At 60.8% G+C, this 18,557-nt stretch overlaps 2 protein-coding genes across 5 annotated transcripts in view; one reads left to right on the top strand and one right to left on the bottom strand.

Moving 5' to 3' along the window:
- BRF1 (BRF1 RNA polymerase III transcription initiation factor subunit) overlaps nucleotides 1-18,557 on the top strand; it is a 49,043-nt gene that overhangs the window by 16,532 nt on the left and 13,954 nt on the right. For 2 of the 3 annotated variants that reach the window (XM_064486346.1, XM_064486345.1), the window contains exon 4: nucleotides 12,443-12,515. In XM_064486346.1, the coding sequence (XP_064342416.1) occupies nucleotides 12,443-12,515 (73 nt within the window). Of the gene's footprint in view, nucleotides 1-9,399; nucleotides 9,432-12,442; nucleotides 12,516-18,557 lie in introns of all 3 variants that reach the window. The other variant, XM_031454475.2, reaches the window with a different exon arrangement.
- BTBD6 (BTB domain containing 6) lies at nucleotides 13,529-16,069 on the bottom strand. 2 transcript variants are annotated; one of them, XM_031454476.2, is made up of 4 exons: nucleotides 15,596-16,069; nucleotides 15,419-15,509; nucleotides 15,161-15,279; nucleotides 13,529-15,001 (listed from the first exon to the last, which is right to left on the bottom strand). In XM_031454476.2, the coding sequence occupies exons 1-4, from the start codon at nucleotides 15,964-15,966 to the stop codon at nucleotides 13,969-13,971; spliced, it is 1,614 nt and encodes a 537-aa protein (XP_031310336.2). In that variant the 5' UTR covers nucleotides 15,967-16,069; the 3' UTR covers nucleotides 13,529-13,968. The 2 variants fall into 2 exon arrangements, with proteins under 2 accessions (XP_031310336.2, XP_064342417.1); XM_064486347.1 differs by lacking the exon at nucleotides 15,596-16,069 and having other exon boundaries at nucleotides 15,161-15,259.

Below are 18,557 nucleotides of genomic sequence, written 5' to 3'. Positions count from 1 at the left end.
GTCCCCTGTGCTCAGCCCACTCGGCACTTGCCCCCGTGTGCAGCCCTGCTCTCCGACGGCTCCACGCCGAGACTTCTGTGCGTCGAGTCTTATGGGGCTCTCTGGCCCTCCCCGTTCCCCGTGGGCTGTCGCTCTCCCGCTTCCTGTGTCTCCTCCCCCAACCCCTCCTGTGCGGAACCCATGCTCCCGGCCCCATGTCCTCCCTTCGTGACCGCACGTCATCCAGTGCTTCCTGAGAACTGGCACCTGTCAACACCGGAGGGTGGTCTTCCTGCTGCCCGCGCGTTGGGGACAGTCCGACAGGAGTCTGGCTTGCAAACTGGTCTCCCCAGAGTGTGGCCGGTGCTGCCCGCAGTCTTCCCACATCCTGGTCCCTCTTGAGCAGTTTGCTGTCCAGACTCTTGTCCTCTCTGCGGGACGGGCATGCTGCTCGGAGGCCGGAGCCCCTCCGTGTGTCTGCAGGTCAGAGGTGCCCCTGCGGGGCCCTGTCGCCACCCTGGGGTCGCTGTGGCCTCTCCCTTTGTTCACTCTGCTGCCCCACTGACCTGCCTTCTGGCCTTTTTATTCCTGTTTCCCACTTACTTACCTTTCGCTTTAGGGGTTTGTCTTCAAACCAAGTCTTCATTTCTGCTTTCGTGTTCCTGGTCTGAGTGCCCCTGTGTTCTCTGAACGCTCCTGTGAGGCCCGTTCTGTGCCGGTTTCCTGGGTGTGGCGTCGCCTTGGCCCTGAGCTCTCTGCTCCTGTGTTTTGGACTCTGTCACAGGCTGTCCCCGATGGCAGGCGGGGCCGCCCCCACCCCACCAGCCTGGGCTGGGGGTCTGCGTGGAGAGGCAGCCCCCTGTGCTGGCCCCTCGCATCTGCCAGCAGTACCTTTGGATGACAGTTCCTAATTCTAGTGAAGTCCGGCGCACCCATCTCCTCCTTCACGGTTAATGTTTTTGTGCCCCGTTTGGGGAATCTTTGCTCCAAGTCCTGGAGACATCCTCCTGTGTTCCCTTCTGGAAGCTTTTGGTTTACACTTCCTGTCGGAGTGAGGGCATCTGAGGCGGAGTCTGTGCGTCTGGTGAGGAGAGAGCACAGTTTGCTTCCTCCGCTGGGCGTCCCGGTGACCAGGCACCCCCCGGCTTGGTGGTGGCCCCGCTGCTGCCACCGTCGGACCCCTTCTTCTGGCCTCTGTGCCAACCCCAGACAGGGCTAAATGCTGCAGGTTTATGACGCGTCTCAGGGCCTGCAGCGCGAGACCTTGCGCCCTAGCTGTTCTTCTGCCTCTGATCTTTCTGGGGTCCTCTGTTTCTCCATATAAATTTTTAAATCAGATTGTCCATTTCCATTAAAAAAAACCTTAATGGGATTCTGATTGGGGTTTGTGGATCAATTTGGGGAAAACCAACCTTCATTTTAACAGCCCTGAGTCTCCCAGCCAGTGAGTCCTGCTCCTGGGGTGCTCTGCCCTCTCAGGACGTGAGTCCCCATCGTCTGTCACAGTTCTCCCCGAGCGCCTGTGTCTTGAGCCGAGGCCCCTTTTGCAGCTCACGTGGAAGCACAGCTGGGTCGGCTGATGATGTGCCTGGAGGTTAATCTCCTGTCTGGACGCTGGAGCCTCTGGCTTGTGTGCAGCCATGCCTGCTGCCAGTCTCGGTTCCTCCTTCTGGGCTGTTGGCCTGCCCTGTGCTAGCAAAGCTGGGGGGGCTCCGTCTGGCCCCAGGGCCCTGCCGTCGGCATCTGTAGGTGCCCCTTGTCAGGCGGCAGGCTGCGGGGCGTCCCTTCTTCCTGACTGCCACCAGCGGTGTCTGCAGGGGTTGAATCGCCCGCAGATTTGCTGCTGTGATCGTCGTGGGGGGTCCCCCCAGTCTGTGCCGGGGTGAGTCACAATGCCTGGTCTTTAAAGGTGGAAGCACGCTTAGCCTCGTGGCTTGGTCAGGGCCTGCCAGCGTCTCCAGGCGTGGCCGATGTCCTGGGTGCAGTCATGCGGGAAGCCCGTGTCTGTCTTCCTGTGACCACCTTGTCAGTTGCCGCGTCGTGGCCACGCTCTCCCCGTCCCCCTGGGACGTGCCCCTCGCTCTCCCGACCCTGGGCAGTCTGGGGTGAGCGGGGCCATGTCCTCTGGAGACGTTGGGGAAGCTCACAGCGATGCCAGGGGGGCCTTAGCTTTCTTTGTGGCGAGGGCGAATCATGGACTCAGCTTCTGTAACAGGCGTGGAGCCCTCCGGACTTCCCGCTCCTCGCTCCAGTTTTGGTAAGTTGGATTTTGCAAGGCCTTTGTCCATGTCATTTCAGAGACCAAACGTGTTGGCATAAAGTCATCCTTAACGTTCCGTGGCGTCCTCCTAAGCCGGTGGCAGTCGTAGTGCTGACCCCTGTGTTATGTCTGACCTCGGTGCTTCTGCCTTGGGGCCGTTGAGCCATGTTGCTGGGAGGGTGCCAGGTGTGTTAGTCTTTTCCTTGGTGAGAGTGCCGACGAGATGTAAGTCGCCAGGTTAAACCTCTGCTTTGCTGTTTGTCTGCGCCGTGCGTGTATCTCATTGACTTCTCTTTGTTCTTTCTCTCCTCCTTGTTTGGGTTACTGTTTCTCAGCTTCTCGAGACAGGTGCTTAGGGTCTTGGCTTTAATTCTGTTTTTCCTAATATGAGCGTTTGAGGCTATAAATTTCTCTCTGGGCAGGTGTTATTTCCGTCAAGGAGTTAGGATGGGTCACATTTTCACTGAGATCAGTTCAAAATGTTGTCTGATTTCCATTTTTATTTGTCTTAGGTCTTCAGTCATTTAGAAGTCATTGCTTATGTTGAGAATGGTTGGGTTTTCCTGGTCATTTCTTGTTCCCAGTGTCTGTGTAACTCCGCGTGGCGGAGGACACGCACTGCGTGACTCCCCGCTTCCCCCGGCGTGCGACATCTGACTTACGGCTCAGTGCGTGGTCTGTGTGGTGGCTGTGCTGTGTGCGCTGCGAGGGGATGTGCCGGCGTGCCGGCTGGGTGGAGTGCTGTCCGAGAGCCCGTAGGTCAGGGTGGTCAGCCGTGTTCACACCATCCTCACCGACCTCTCGGCCTCCTTGTTCTGAAGGAAGTGTCGGAGCTCCCACTGCAGAGGGCACTTAAGCTGCTTTTCCTCTTACCTTGCTGGCCCCCGTTGTGCCTGGCGCTGTGTCTGGAGGGCGTGGATCCAGGACTGTGCGTCTTCCTGGAGGAAGTGACTCTCAACATTATCAAATGTCCCTCTTTGTCACCAGACGCTCTTCCCTGAAACCCTTTCGCCTTGGGTGTTGGTCTAGCTGTACCCTCTTTCCTTCGCTGAGTGTGTACATGGCCTGTCTTTTCCCACCTTTTAGAATTCAATCCTTCTTGATATGTATGAGTTATGTTTCTTATAAGTGGTATATAATTGTGTTGGTGTCAACTTTTTATCTTTAATTTTTTTTGCTGGAGAATTCCGTCCATTAAACTTAACGCGCTTCTTGACGTATTTGAGTTCAGTTCTGCCACCTCACTGTTTTTGTTTGTTCTTTGTTCTCCCTTTCTCGCCACCTCTTAGAGTAATCGACTATCTTATTATCCTGTTTCCTTCAAATATTTTGCGGGTTACACATTTATTCGTCCATTGCTTTGGTGGCTCCCGGACACTGCGTCCTGCCTTGACCTGCCGGCGTCTTCCCTAGGCCGGGAGCCGGTCTCCCTGCAGCGGGAGGCGGCTCGGCCGTGAGCGGCCTGGGCGCCGTCCTCGCGGCCGCCTCCCTGCTGGCGCCCACGCTCGGCCCCCTGGGCCCTTCCCGTCCTGGTCTGCCCTCCTCTGGGGTCGCTTGTCCTCTACCCGAAGAGCTCCCGCTTGTGTTTCTCCAGTGCATCTGCTAGGACGACTCTTCCAGCTTGTGTGTGTGGAACACCTGTGTTTTGTTCTCGTCGGAAAGATATTTTCGGTGAGTGTGGAACGCTGGGCTGGCCGTGCTTCTTCTGGAAACCGGGCCCTGCTCTGTGCTGCCGCCGAGGTCCTGCCGCCTGGGCCCTGCGCCGTCTCGTCACTTGTTGGAGGGCCGGCCTCACGTCCCCCGCTCTTCCCAGGGGTTCTGTCTCTGTCCCGGGGCTGTGACCCTGAGGTCCCCACACATGGTTTTCTTGGTATTGCCTGCTTTTTGTGGAGCTTCTGGAATTTGGCAACTTAATGTCTCGTGTCTGTTTTGGGGAAATCTTAGGAGGTACTTTTTCAGACGTCATCTCTCCCCCGTTGTTTGCCGCGTCCTGGGACCCCAGTGGCACCCAGCCCGACCCTCTCGTCATGTCTCGGGCTGTATTTCGCGTTTCCCGTTCTGGTTCTCTCCTTCCCTCTCCCGGCCTCACTCTGAGCGCTTCCCGCGACCCGTCTCGTGCCGTGTGGGCCGCCCTGAGCGCGGCGCCGCCCGCGGACGTGCGCGTTCCCGGTGGCCTTTCTACGAGACCGCGGCTCTCGGGTGCAGCCCCCGCCCCTGCGGTTACAGGAGGGCCTGCGGCGGCCCCACAGCGGGGTCAGTGGCGGGGCTTTTACTGCATGAGTTTTCTTTCGGTTTTTGGCCTTTTGGTCTTGCCTGTTGTGGTGTTCGGTAAGTTTTTATGGAACTGCTGGATATGGTGAGACGTCGTGGCATCTGAGAGGATTTGCATCCAGCGGGGATTTCACCTTCTCTGGGGGTGGAGGGTCTGTGGGGACCTGGCCCGGCTGCGCCCTGACTTGAGTCTCAGTGTGGGTTCGGCCACTGCTGGGCACGACCTGGCCATCTTTTGCAGCAGAGGGTCGCAGGACCTGCCCGCTTCCTGGCCACTGGCTGTGGCCATGACTGAGCTCGAGAGCGGGCTGGCCAGGCCCTGAGGGCCAGCGTGCACAGTGATCGGGCCCCTCTTAGCAGTTTGGTCCCTCGGGTCTGGCTGCCTCAGGCGTCCCTGAGCTGCATTGTGTCCCCCTGGTGATTCTGGGTGAGCACCAGGCGCCACTTTGGCTTCTGCCCTGAAGGCGGCCGTGCCTGCGGGGAGCCGACCAGCTGGCTGGGCACCCAGCTCACCACGGAGGCCCTTCCCCTCTTCTGGGGTCTCGTCCGCAGGCTTCACATGGCTGCTGGCGTTTTTCTGGTGTTTAGACTTGTTCCCGATAGTGTGGTCACGCTGCCGCTCCCCTGGGGCTGCAGGTGGAAGTTGCTGGGGCATCTTCTCCACCCTCCGCCCTCCTGCTGGTGTCCAGGCGCTTGCCCTTCCTTGTCCCGCAGTCCCCAGCAGCTCTGCCCGCCTGCCTCCACCCTGGCCCGTCAAGGACTGCCATGTATAAGGCCTGCTCACTCCATGCCCAGGCTGTCCAAGTCCCGCCCCCGTCCCTGTCTTCCTGCCGCGGCCAGTGAGGCCGGATCTCTGAGTGCCCGTTCCTCCTCCGGCCTCACCAGGCTCCAGCTGTTCTCAGTACCTCAGACGTGCGCCCCCCCTCCCCGCCCCTGGAGCAGACACTGGCTCGTCGGCCCACGAGAGCAGATGACCGCGGTTGGACAGCAGTCGGCACCGTGCTCAAGTCCGGGCTGTTCACTGGCCGAAGCCCAGTGATGGGCCTTCATGGGTTGGGGCGCCTGGGTGCACTAGAAAGTCGGGGGGAGACTGGCCGGAAGGTGGGGGCCTAACTCCCTCTGCTGTCCCAGCGTGTTGGGCTGGGGTGGGTGGAGCTGAGCCCCTGGGCCAGGGCAAGCTGGGTGCGGAGTGGTCCCCTGCAGCTGTAGGCCTGAGCTCTGACCTCCACCGGCCGTCAGGGAGGCAGGGCCAGGGGTGTGCAGCCAAGCTGGGTCTGGGCCCGAGCCTCGCCCACACCTCCTCCAGGCAGGCGGTAGTGCTAGCACAGGCCGTGGCGTGGAGCTGCGAGGGCAGGTGGCCAGCATCTCTGGACCCAGCAACCTGGCTGCGCAGAAGACTGGTCCTCAGAGTGGGGGCTCTGAAGGGCACCTGTGCGAACGTCTCGGAGAGCAACGAGGGTGTCCTGTGTTGATTCTGTGAGGTAGGGTGCATACGGGGAGGTGGCAGCCGGGCCCTGGCTGAGGACTTGGGCACATGGTGTGGGGGGCTCAGTCGGGTGAGGGCCTGTGATGACTCACAGCCCTCGGGGTCGGGGTCGGGGGGTGGGGTGGGGATGGAAAGTGGGCTGGGGGAGAGGGTCTGGGCAGGTGAGGGGGTGGGCTCTTGGGGTCAGCTGTCCTCAAGGTGCCGCGGCTGCCCAAGCCCAGGGGAGAATGTGAAGCAGCTCCCACGGAGCCTGGCTGGGGGGCGGGGGCCTATTGCAGGCAGCCCGGGAGGAGGGCAGCTCGAGTCCCGGGGGAGTGCAGCTTGTGCGGGGGCTCTGCCTGGGCGCTCCGGGTGTGCCGGGGCAGGCTTGCGTGGCTGTGACCTCTGACTGCCAGTCATCACTAGCGCAGCAGGACAGCAGGACAGCAGGGCGCTGGCTGCCTGGGAAGGCGGGGTGTGGTGCTGGAGGGTGGTGGGTGCCGGGGCAGGTCCGTTCCTGCTCCTTGGTGCTGATGGTGCTGTTGTCCCTGGGACTCCCCTTCTCACGTCTGGGGGCCAGGAAGCGGCTGCCCCCCTGGTCCCGCCATGCCTGGAAGCGTGGCGTCCAGGCACACACATGAGTGACGTTCCAGAGCTGCTGGGTGTGCACACTTTCCCTCTGGGCGCCCTGCAGAACCCCCGTGAGAGGCAGCAGAGAGAAATGCCATGTTCTTTTGACCTTTAGTTCTGCCTTATTTAAATCTCTGTAAACTGTTCCATTTACTCAAAACGAGGCTCAGTTTAAATTGGGCCCTGCCTCTGCTCGTTGCCCCGGAAGCGCTGTGCAGACGGCCCCATCCCCTCCGGGCGCGGCTGGTCCTGTGGCGCTGGAGCCGCCCGTGCTCCGCTAAACCACCGCACACACTCTGGACCCTCAAGGGTGTCCAGGATCTCCAGAGGGAGTTCTGTCCGCTACCCTTCGTGCTGGTGCGCCCCCTCCAGGAGCGGCTCTCACCTGGGTGTTTGCCGGGCAGAAGCACCATCTGCTAGAGCCCGCGGGGACCCAGGCGGAGTGGCCGGTAGACCCGCGCTCAGGCCTCGTCCGCCGCCTTACTTGCCACGCCAGCCGGTTTGGAGTCGGGTCTCTGCACCGAGGTTAGAAGCAACTGCTTAGCAAAAGGGAACGGTTGCTGCGGAGGCCACAGGCCCACGGCCAGCCTAACGGGAGGCTTTCCCAAGTCTCGAGTTGGGGGGCCCAAGGACACTGGTGGGCTCGGCCCAGGAGGGACGTGAGGGCGGGTGTGGGCGCATTGTTCAGGAAGCACTGAGTCAGACTGTCCCCCCTCAGACAGGAACCAAGCTGTCCAGACGCTCCCGTGGCCACAGGGCGGGTGCCCCGCTGTTGCCATTTTGAGGACAGCAATCATTTTAGCTTGGTGGAGAGTTGCAGCCCAGCCTCCTTGTAAAAACACACACATTCCCCCGTTATTTTATTGTGAAAAACCTCAAACACGTGGCTGAGCTGAAAGGCGTGCGCGGTGGACGCGCCCACCCAGGAGCCACTCAGCCTCCTCCCTGGCGCCTGTCAGGGCAGCGTGTGGACCCGTGCCCGCGGCCCCCAGGCCCTCAGCAGGCAGGGCTCCACTGACTAGATGCCAGCAGTTTTCGTGGCCCTCGTTTCCTTTTAAGGGGGGCTCTGCCGCGCTCCAGTGACCGGAGCCACTGGTCCTGGCCGGCCACCCTGCCCGGGAAGCAGGCCTTCATGCTGCCTGTGCTGTAGGGCGGGGCAGGTGGCCCAGCCTCTCCGAGCATCCTGGAGGGTCTCCTGGCTTCCTGAGGGCCCGCGGGGTCGGTGGGCCACAGTTGGCATCACCCCGCATCCTCACCAGCGTTTGTGGCCCTTGTGGGGGCGGGGGGCTTGTGAATTTGCGTTTCTGTGATAGCGACTGAAACATCTGTCCAACACTTTTGCCCATTTTCTTGGTCTTTATTTTATTATTGTTAGTTTTTAAATAGACGTCATTTTTAAGAGCAGTTGTAGGTTTATGAAGAAATCATGCAGAGTTCCGTGTTCTCCCCCCGCCCGGAGTTCCCTGTTAGTGTGCTGTGTTACCGCCGAGGGCCAGCGCTGACGCACTCGGACTAACAAGCCCACAGCTGACGGGGCTCGCTCTTGCTGGTCCACCCTTGGTGGGTTCGCCAAATGACCGTGGCCACGTGTCCACCACGGCGCATCACTCCCACAGCTCCACGGCCCTGAAGACCCCTGTGCTCTGCCTGCTCATCCCCCCTCCTCCCCCCGGCAACACTGCCCCTTTCACTTCTCCATAGTTTTGCTCTTCCGGAACGTCGTACAGTCGGGATCTGACAGCCTGCAGTCTCTCGGCTACACTGGTTTCCCGGTGACTCTCTGGCGTCGCTGCTTCTGCGTCAGTGTTCAGCGTTCGCTGTGGCCTTCCATTTCCCGTGTTTTCACTTTTCTCCTCCGAGTTCCTCTCGCTGGCTTGTTGGTCTGCGCTGCGGTGTGGCCGGTCTCGTTGCGACGGCACTCCTGGGAGAAGCCGTGCCTTCAGACACCGAGGGACGGGGGCCTTCTAGTCAAGGACCTGGAGGGCACGTCGGATGCTCGCCGCCCCAGTGAGGCTCTGGCGCTGGGAGCCCTTTCTCCTTGCTGGGTGGGGTCCAGGGTCTCCCTCTGGGCCCCTGGTCTGGGCCCTGGTTCAGCTTCATGGGGGCTTGTTAGTTACTTCAGCGTAAGCCACAACAGACACGTGAGTGACACTCTTGTCACTTCATCTGACAAGTTGCCTTTCCTGGTGGGTTGTGTTTTACGTTTGTGTGTGTGTGTCTGGCTGAGTTTTGGATCACTTAGGATGTGTCCCAGTTACTGTTTAATCATCTGTGGAGAGCGAGGGCAGGTCCCACGCCAGAGTCCCCACAGTTGCCCTCCCCAGCACCAGTCCTATTGTCGTGCCTGCCGGCCGCCAAGGATGGCCCTATGTCTGTGCATCTGTCCCAAGAGCTGTGGGTCCTGGGACAGAGGACACTCCCCAGTGCCCAGCAGGCGCTCAGTGGGTGCTTGTGGGAGGCAGTGAGCGTGGCTGTGCACCTGTGGGGCAGGCTGGGCAGGAGTCCCGTCGGTGCAGCCGACACCTGGCTGGGCAGGACGCGCACGGGGGTGGGAGCTGACCTGTGAGGCCGCGCGCACTCCGAGGACCGTGTCGAAGGCCCGCCTCAGCTCTGCTTCCCCATGGGAGTGATTCAGGGGTCTGTCAGAAGTTCCTGTCAGCCCTGCTGCAGCTGCCTCGCTCTGCCTTCACGATCCAGTGCTGAGCTTAGCTCTGCAGCAAGGCTCTGTCCCCTGGAAGGTGTCAGGGGGCCGGTGCCTGTGGGCCTGGGTGTTGCTCCTTAACTCTTCTCGTAGACATGCTCCTTGACCTCAGTGACCTGCTCCAGGTAGACGCCTTTCCTTTCTCAGCCCCTCCCTGTAGGCTCGCACACACCTCAGAGGCCGGTCCGTGCTCCTTCCCTAGCTGGGAGGGTCCACGGGGCGTGGGTCTCTGTTCTGAAACTGGCAAACAGAGTGGGTAGGGAGGCCGTGGACACGGGGGCACGGTGCCGTCCCGGGAGCCAGGCAGCTCTGGCCTCAGCACCAGTGGAGAGACCCAGGTGCACTCAGTGCGAGGCCTGGGAGAGTCGCTAACGGGGAAATAAAGGGGCTCGTTTGCATACACTTTACACAGTACGGAAGCATTTACAGACTGTCGAGAGGAGCTGGCTTACTGGCTACCAGGGAAGCGTCTCTCCTTTCCAGATGACTGAGCATTAGGGAAAAACCCAACATGGGCCCCTGCGTGGGTGGGACACGATGGGGTGGGGAGCATCGCCAGGGTCCCCGACTAAGTGGGGCACAGCCCCGGGGATGGTGCTGGGGTTCAACCCCACAGTGATCACTCCCCTGAGGACGTGGAAAGAAAACAATGAAAGCACATGTGACTGCAGTGTGAGGGTTCATGCGGAATTCACACGAACTCCACCCACTCCTACAGGGAAAGCTTCCCCACGAGCCTGGGTGCCCCACTGCCCAGGGCTGGGCTTCAGTGCCCCCCGGGGCCCAGGACAGGTAGACCTTCCCCTGACCCACACGCACGCATGTGTTTGTGTCCTCCCAGCTGTCTTTCTAAATGGTATCTCTCAGAAGTCCCGCTGAAATACTCTGCGGTCAGGCTAAAAATAATCCCTTGGAATGGTGGAAATCCAGCACTCCGTGTGCCGTGCCTGGTCAGGGCAGGCCACGTGCCTGGTTTCCATCCTGGTGCCCAGGAGGACGGAGCGCGGGCTGGAGCCGGACAGAGGTCTGGAAGTGCTGGGGCACCGCCCGGGGGCGGGGGTGCCCAGCTCCCTTGCTTCACAGCTGTGGGAATGGGGGACCAGTCAGGGTCCAGATGGAAGAGGGTGACGGGAGGTATGCCTGCTCACCTGGCTGAAGCAGGGCCTGGGGAGAGACACGGTGCCGGCTAGCGAGATCCGGAACTTGAGGCTAGACCCACACAACTTGCTTTGACCCTTTAGCACCACAGATGGACGGTGAGCCCTGGGCCCCCTGGTCCTGGGCCGAGGCACCGGGAGGCTGTGAGGCGGCATGGCGGCCGGCGTCCTGGCTGGGCCTGGCTCTGCAGTGTCAGGGCAGATGCTGCTGCACTTGCCTGTGGGCGTGGAGCGTGCCTGTCAGGGGAGGGTCCCCTGGGGGGCTCGCGCTGACCGGAGGGCTGGCCGCTCAGGGAGAGGGGCGGGAGCTGCCGTGAGGAGGACCGCTCCGTGGTTAGGCTGCTCCCGGGGTCAGGCTCAGGGTGACGCACGAGGGTCCTGACAGGAGGCCCCTTCCTCCTTGTGCGGTGCGGCTGACGCAGAGCCAGTCGCCTGCCCGGGGCCTCGGCCCCTCAGAGGCCAGGAGGGAGACCCCCGGGATTTCTCCCAAGCACTGCTGGCCACTAACATCTCTGACGGGAACTGTGCATGGCGCATGCAGAGCCTTCCTACAGTTGACTGTCCATTTGAAGTTGTTCAGAGCCCTTTTCCGCAGCATTCAGGTGTTCTTCCCTTGGGGCTGCGGGGTCGGGCTAGTGGGAGGTGTGGCGTGGGCAGGCAGGGTCAGGGATGTGCTGTGGGAGGGTGGAGACAGCACGCTGGGGCAGTCAGTTCCGTTCTGGCCTGAGCAGAGGCATGAAAGCAGGAGGGTCAAGATTCAGGAGCCGGGGGGGAACGTGGCAAAGAGCTGCGGTGTCTAGGGAGATGCGCACCCACACACGCACACCTTGGTGGCAGGCCCAGGACACAGTGCTCAGAAGGCAGGCTCCGTGAGCCAGCAGTCCTCATGACTGGTGTCTCGGAGGAGGAGGCAGTTGGGTGAAGGGTGCCCTGTGCTGCCTGGACGTGGAGGCCTGGCCCCTTGCTGGGCAGGCCCGAAGCTGGCTAGTGCCCACACGTCCCTCCCATGCCCCCACTTCTTAGTACCCTGATCCCCCCGCGGTAGCGGGTGCCTGTGGGTGCCGCCTGCTAGCCTCTGGTGGGTGTAGCACACACTGAGGCCCTCACTCTTCCTCGGCATCTTCTCTGGTGTTCTCTTGGATGCCCTCGAGGAGCTCACAGGCCAGGCTTGGTTAGGCGAAGCAGCTCTCGGGGGGAGGTCAGAGGCAGAGGGCCAGGGCCAGCCCTCCTGGGAGGCCCAAGGCCTATGGGCAGGACTAGGGTGAAGACAGGTGTGCGGGAGGCGAGGTGGGTGGGGTTTCTGTAGCTCAGGCTCCAGATGGCGAAGGCTGCAGCTCCCCAGCCTTTCCCCGGCTCCGCACCTCATCCAGGGCTTCCCGCGACCCCTGGATGGTTCCTTCTCTGCCTGCCATCAGTGCTGCTCAGCAGTCTCCTCCTCGCAGGCTGCCTGGCCCTTGGTCAGCACCAGGCAGGCCATTAGGATAGTGCCTGGCCCAGCCCAGGGCTCCGTCGCCCCGGAGGTCTGCACCCGGGTGCTCGGCCCCGTGCCGTGCTGGCAGGTGCTGGGGCAGGGGCAGGTTCCACGGCAGGCCTGGACTTGAGGTGGGAGCAGTGCAGGGTCATTGAGGTCTGCAGAGACCCACGGCCATGACCGTGCTGGCCCACAGGGACACAGACAGGATGCCCCCGGTGCACCCCTGGGAGTGAGGCCCCACAGTTTGGTGCCTCGTGCCCCGGACGCTCCTGCTCTGCCAGCTACTCTTAAGCCGGGGTTTCTTCTTAGTGGATTCAGTCGCTGCCCAGAGGGCGGCGGAGGCATAGAGGCCGCCTGGGAGTGGGGCGTGGGGCGCTGGCTGCTCACGGGGGCCAGCAGGGGCTCTCGTAGACTGAGTGATGAAATGCACATTTTAAGAAAAAAGAAAAAAGAAAATGCTTCCTGCACGTAGATGCTGTTCTTAGTTGTGGTCTTTTCATAACAGGTGAACGTTTATGTGCTGGGGAAGACGTTCCTTCTCTTGGCGAGAGAGCTCTGCATCAACGCGCCAGCGATAGGTACGACGGGGCTTATGAGTCTCCAGGTGGGAGGGAGGTGTGTGCAAGGGCCGGGACCCCAGGAGGGGAGAGATGTCACCAGAGCAGATGCTGGGGGCGGGGGTGGAGAGAGCAGTGTGGTGGTTATTTCTGGTTTAAAACCAGGATGCCCTGGTCTGTCCTCACAGGTGTGGATGAGGGTGTGGAAAGGGAAAGGGATGTGCCGTGTGGGTGGGGCCTTCTGGCCACGTCCAGAGGAGGTGCCCTGGGGCAGGAGGACTCTGCAGACGGAGCCAGGCCTCTCCCAGCCCCGGTCCTGCCCTTACCGTCTTCCCTCCTTTGTCTGTCAGCATCTAGAGGCATGTTTCCTCTCGTTAAGGAGGCGTACGTGGGGCCAGGAAGTGCAGTCCTGCATCACCCGTAGGATGGTGCCCGGGGGCTGGGAAGGCACTGTCCAGCAGGGTGGGCCAGCAGCGACACTGAGGTGGGGGTGTTCCCCTCCCAAGGGGCTACATCCCTGTGTTGAGTGACGTGGTCCTTCCCTCTGGGGGTCGAGCTGAGGTTTTCCAGAAACAAAGCGACTGGCCTAGGTGTCTGCAGTGTGGAAGGACGGCGGCAGGAGGCTTGAAGGGCCTGCCTTACTCCACAGCACACCTGGGGGTGGTCTGTTCCCAGGGGCTGGAGCCCTGGGCCTGGTGGAGAGCCCCCCCCCCCCAACCACCCAATCAGCGTCAAGCAGTAGGACTTTGAGGGGCTGGTCACACTTTAGAAAGGAGACACAACCTGACACCTGGCTTTTTCTAGAGCTCTCTGGCTGCAGACCCAGAAAGAGAAGGTAGAGGCCCAGGCTGCAGGCAGAGGGCAAACCCATGGACAGGTGGGCCTCTTGGGACCACACGGGAGTGCTTAGCTGCCAGCCGCTCAGCCCTGTTAGGGCTGTGAGCTTTCCTCTGCACTGGCAGGGAGCAGTCTTCATCGTGTGAGAAACTGAGCTCCTCAGCTTGAGACTTACAGTCACTTACCTATGTGTGGTCTCGTTTTGTTAAAACTTTATTATGAAAATCCACTTAAATAGGTGAACTACTTTAAGGGACTTTTCCCATTGATCTGAAAGGAAAGTCTTAAGCTTAGAACCACTTAGAATAAAATCCAGGAGGGTGAGAAGGGGAGCAGAACCCTCAAAGCAGGCAGGAGGTGCTGCCAGGAGGGGCCCAGGGTCTGCCTCGTGCCCCCACATCTGCCCCACGAGACGCGCACCCAACGCACAGGAGATGCCTCTGAGACCCAGCAGCCAAGGTTCGGCTGGGTGGAAGCGTCCATCATGGCTTCAGGCTATGGCTGACACGTACAGGAGGCGAAGTGCAGCCCGCAGGGTCAGTAGGGTGGCAGAAGGGCATCCGGCCCTTCCCGGGTACCTGACTGGCTGCATAGAAGGGGCCTGCCTCTCCCAGCGTCCCACGGCCACCACGGAGCCTCAGGCGTAGAAGATGAGCTCAGGGATCTGCCCGCCCTGGACCCCGGTCCCATTGGTGCTGTCGGAGGAGCACTGGAACTGAAAGGTCACCTTCCCGCACTGCACTTCCGTCATGCCCTCCTGCCCGAAGTAGCTGAGCTCACTGCCGTCCAGGACGGCGCTGGCCGTGTAGAAGGTGTCCTGTTCTACCTGCACAGGGTGTTCAAACCAGACGGAGAAGGTGTTGCTGGAGCCGTCGGAGACAAACTTGGTCAAGTTCTGTGCCAGGACCACCCCCAGCCGCTTGAGTTCGATCTTCACGCTGTACTCCGCCTTCCCAGAGCTGGAGCCGTACAGGCCCAGCCCTGCAACGAACACCCTCCTGTCCACAGCGAACTGGATGCTGTCGCAGCGCCCGCGGTAGCGCCACTGGTTGCTGCGGTAGGCAGAGGACTGGAAGCGGTGGCACCGCTGGGGGGCAAGACCCTTCCTCTTGGTCAGGGGGAAGTCCAGGAGGGGCTTGTTGGCCGCCGTGTACCACAGGAAGATGTTGTGGGTCTCCTCCAGCGTCAGGATGTCTGACTGGGCGGCACCATTGGCAAACTCCTCCAAGGTCATGGTTGGAATTCGGACCAGGTAGAGGGCTGGCCCCAGGACGTGTCTCTTGTTGCGGGGGGTGACCGGCAGGCCCTGCCTCTTGCACTCTGCCTCAGCCCAGCTCAGAACAGCCTCAAAGACCACTGCCTCCTTGGTGTTGAGGGCCTCCCGCGTCACGATGATTTCCAGTGTCTGCCAGTCAATCTCACAGAAGCCTTCGGACCGCAGGGCCATCTCTGCCTGTGCATCAATGACCTCCCAGCAGCGCTGGGTCAGCTCAGGCTCCTCAAACAGCCGGCTCTGGGACAGCAGCACGCAGGCGTTTTTGGCTTCCAGACTTGTCTCCAGAAAGTTGACACAGGCTTTTGCTAATGCAGGGACGATGTACTTCTTAGCAGCATAGAGCGTGGCCAGCACTGTGTCAGCTTCCAGATCGATCTCGTCACTGTACATGTACCTAGGCAGGACAGGAGCCAGGTCACAGGTTGCACAGGGCACGCCGCGTACCCAGGGCCTGGAAGAAGTGCCCATCGGTGCCGGAGCTGCAGGATGCTGGCTGGTGGAACCAGGCAGCAAGGCACCACCCCATCCTTGAGCACTCACGAAATAGACTTACTTTAACAAGATCAGAAAAGCTGCAGGCTCCACGTCAGGAATGTGGATTTCTGACTTGACTTCTGCCAGGTCCCCGTAAAACATAGCATAGAAGACGGAACTGCCAACAGCCAAGACGTACTGTGGAGGAGAGAAAGAGCTGCCCCGAGCCCCGGGCCCTCCCCGCCCCCGTGGCTGCCACACCCCAGGTAGAAGACAGGTCATACTCAGGAGGCGGCTGGTCGCCTCTGTGAGCTCAAAGGGCCGGGCCTCTACCAACCTTGTGAGCAGGCACCCTCTGGGCTGCGCCCGGGGGCCCCACGACGAAGTGGACGTCAGCCATGAGCTCGTTGTTGAACATCAGCGCGTTCCTGCAAAGGGCAGAGGCACACGACGGCGCTCGGGGCTCGGGTGGGCGCGGGGCGGGGGCAGGGGCGGGGGCGCAGCCGGGGCTCACCTCTCGCGCAGAGTCGGGTGGAAGGACTGCCAGTTGGGGCTCTCCAAGTTGTTGTTGTCGGGCACGGGAGGCGCGGGCGCGGGCGGCGGCGGGGCGGGCAGCGGGGCGCTGGGCCGGCCCTTCCTGCCCGCGGCGGAGGCGGCGGCGGCGGCGGCGGCGTTGCTGTTGGCGATGTCCGTGGCGGTGGCGGTGGCGGCGGGCGCGTAGAGCTCCGCGGCCATCTTCGCGGGTAGGGCGGCCTCGGCGCGCGGGGGTGGCGCGCCGTGCGCCCTCGCGCCGCGCCGAGGCCTCGGGGGCGGCTCTGCGAGGACCAGGAGCGCGGTGAGGCACTGCGCCACCCGGCCGTGAAGGCAGGCCAGGGGCAGCAGCATGGGGCCGCGGCGGCCGTGCGCGCGGCGTAGCGGCCTGCCCCGGGCGGCGGGCGCTTCTCCCTCGGGCCGCCCCGCCCGCCGACCGGAGCCTCCAGCGCGCCCGCCCGCCCTCGTCCGCACCGCCGCGGCGCCCGCGCGTCACGCCGCATCACCGCTCCGCCCCGCGCGGCCGACGTGCGCCCCCGTGGCCCCGCCCCACCCCGGTCCCGGTCCCGATCCCGCCCCGCGCGGCCGACGTGCACCCCCGTGGCCCCGCCCCGCCCCCGGCCCAGACCGGCGCGGGTGCCCGCAGGAGCCTGGCGGGAGAGTTGCGGGAAGGGGGACGTGGGGCGCGGGCTCGCGGTGGGCAGCCGGCGGCGGCGTTGGTGGCCTCAGAGCAGGACCCCCGACGCGGGGGGGTGCTGCCTCGCTACGAGGCCAGTCCTGCAGCCTGGGCGCCTGAGCCGTGCGGTGACCTCAAGGGCGGGGCGGAGCCGGTCCCCACGCTTGGTCGAGGCGGTGGGGAGGGGACCGGGCGCGCCGGGGGAGATGACCCCCAGGGGGCACGCGCCGCGCTGCGGGCCGCGGACACTGTTCTAAACGGTGAGGGTCGGCCCTGATGACCAGCGCGCGGAGCGTCGGTGTGGTGCTGCCGGTCATCGCTGTGCCGTCCTCCGCCAGTGTTCGAGCCGGGCTGCTTTGCCGCTGTGGAGGTCTAGGTGTTCTCTGAGTATTCTGGAGACTAGGCCCTTACGGGGTGGAGGAGCTGCAAGTACTTGTCTCGCTCTGCAGACAGCATTTTCCACTCCGTGTACTTGGCTGCACGGAAGCTTTTGGGTTTGATGTAGTCCCGTTTGTCCGTTTTTGCTTTTGTCGCCTGTGCTCTTGGTGTCCTGTTCAAGAAATCATTGCCCACCCCAAGGCCCCGCTCTTTCCCTGCTTTTTCTTCTGGAGTTTCACGGTTTCGGGTCCTAGCGTTAGGTCTTTAATCCCTTTGGAGTTAATTTCTGTGTATTGCCCTGACCTCCCGGCACCCTCGTGGGAGATCGTTTGACCGTGTGCGTGTGGGCCTGTTTCTGGGCTCTGTTCTGTTCCGTTGACGGACATGTCTCCCGTATACCAGCGCCGAACTGTTTCGGGTTCTATCTTCCAGAATTCCTTCCCTGGTGAAGGTGGTTTATTTATATACTTGTTTTTATTACTCCATTTTCCCTATTTCAAATACGTCATTTTTTTAGTCTTTTTCACTTGACTACCTAGTTCACTATTTCTTCCTTAATTAAGTGCTTAAGTCTGCTTAGAAGATTGTTGTTTAATTTGCTGATAATTTGTTTGGAGGTGAGGGTACTGTGTCTCTTTTTCTTGCCTTTGAGGTCAAAGGGCACGTCGTGATGTTTCTGTCCTCTGAGATACATGGAGGCCAGTTTTCATAACAGTTTCACAGACTTTGGAAAAGAATGGTTAACTTTGTAGGGTGTTAACTTAAAATGTATTTGTTGAGTTGAGTCGGTGGTGATGGCATCCAGTTCCTCATCTAGTCTTTTTCCCCCAGTCCATCTAATTTGAGAACATTTTGTTAAAAATGTGGTTTTGAGATTTGTTTCCAACAGTTTTCGCTTCATTTCATTCTTGCTGTGCTCCGTGTGTCTGCAGATCTGTGATCGTCCTGTCTTTTAAGATCGCTGTGTTCTTTCTGTCGCAGAGCACTCGTCCCGGCCCCACTCAGGGCTCCCCCCCCCGCCCCCCCCCCGCCCTGCCGCCTGGGTCCCAGCACAGCCTTCTGTGCTTCACCTTTTTGCGTCACTTTAAAGTGTCTCTTGCAAACAGCATGTCATGCATTTCATGCTCTTGTCCAAGCTGGTCAGGGGATTTAACTCTGTCGTGTGATCTATACTTGTGGTTTGTTATTTTCTCCTCGTTATCTTTTTTCTCCTAGGTTAAATGCCCCAGTCTGTCCCACACCTACCCCAGACTGCTGGCATATTTGTCTTGAAATTTTTACCAGTAGTTTTAAACTTGCAGTTTTTTATTTCAAGAACTAGTCAGTGTCAAAGTCCCACCCAAGTCAGGATGAGACCCTCTAATTTAATCCCTAGCTCTGATGGATTTTGTTTTATTGAAATTAGTTAGGAATCTTAACAATTCCTTTTTTTTTTTTTAGGGGGAGGTAATGAGGTTTATGTATTTATTTATTTTAATAAAGGTACTGGGGATTGAACCCAGGGCCTCCTGCATGCTGAGTGCACGCTCTACTCTGAGCTGTTTCCCTCTTCCCTTAGCAATTCCATTTTTAAAATGTATTTGTTTTCTTCTAATAATATCTTTGTTAGGAACCAAATCACACACACGCACACCCCCCCCACAAAACAAAACACCCACAGTGGAAGTAGGCGGTAGCTCCAGGCTGTCCAGGCTCAGAGCTGACCCTGCCTGTCTGGCACCTTATGGTCTCTGCAAGGGGGTAAGTATTGGAGCTTAGTTACCAGCAAAGCGAGCGGTTGAGGACCTGTGACCTGGCAGCCCCAGGGCATGTGCTGCAGACAAAGGAGGAGCCTCACTTTGCAGAGAAAAAGGAGGAAGCTGGGGTGGGGGCGGGCGGTAGGGGGGGGCTG

The sequence above is a fragment of the Camelus dromedarius genome, chromosome 5, assembly GCF_036321535.1.
Source record: "Camelus dromedarius isolate mCamDro1 chromosome 5, mCamDro1.pat, whole genome shotgun sequence".
NCBI lineage: Eukaryota > Metazoa > Chordata > Mammalia > Artiodactyla > Camelidae > Camelus > Camelus dromedarius.
Note: the sequence above shows the minus strand (reverse complement) of the source record. Positions and strands in the feature narration are given on the sequence as shown.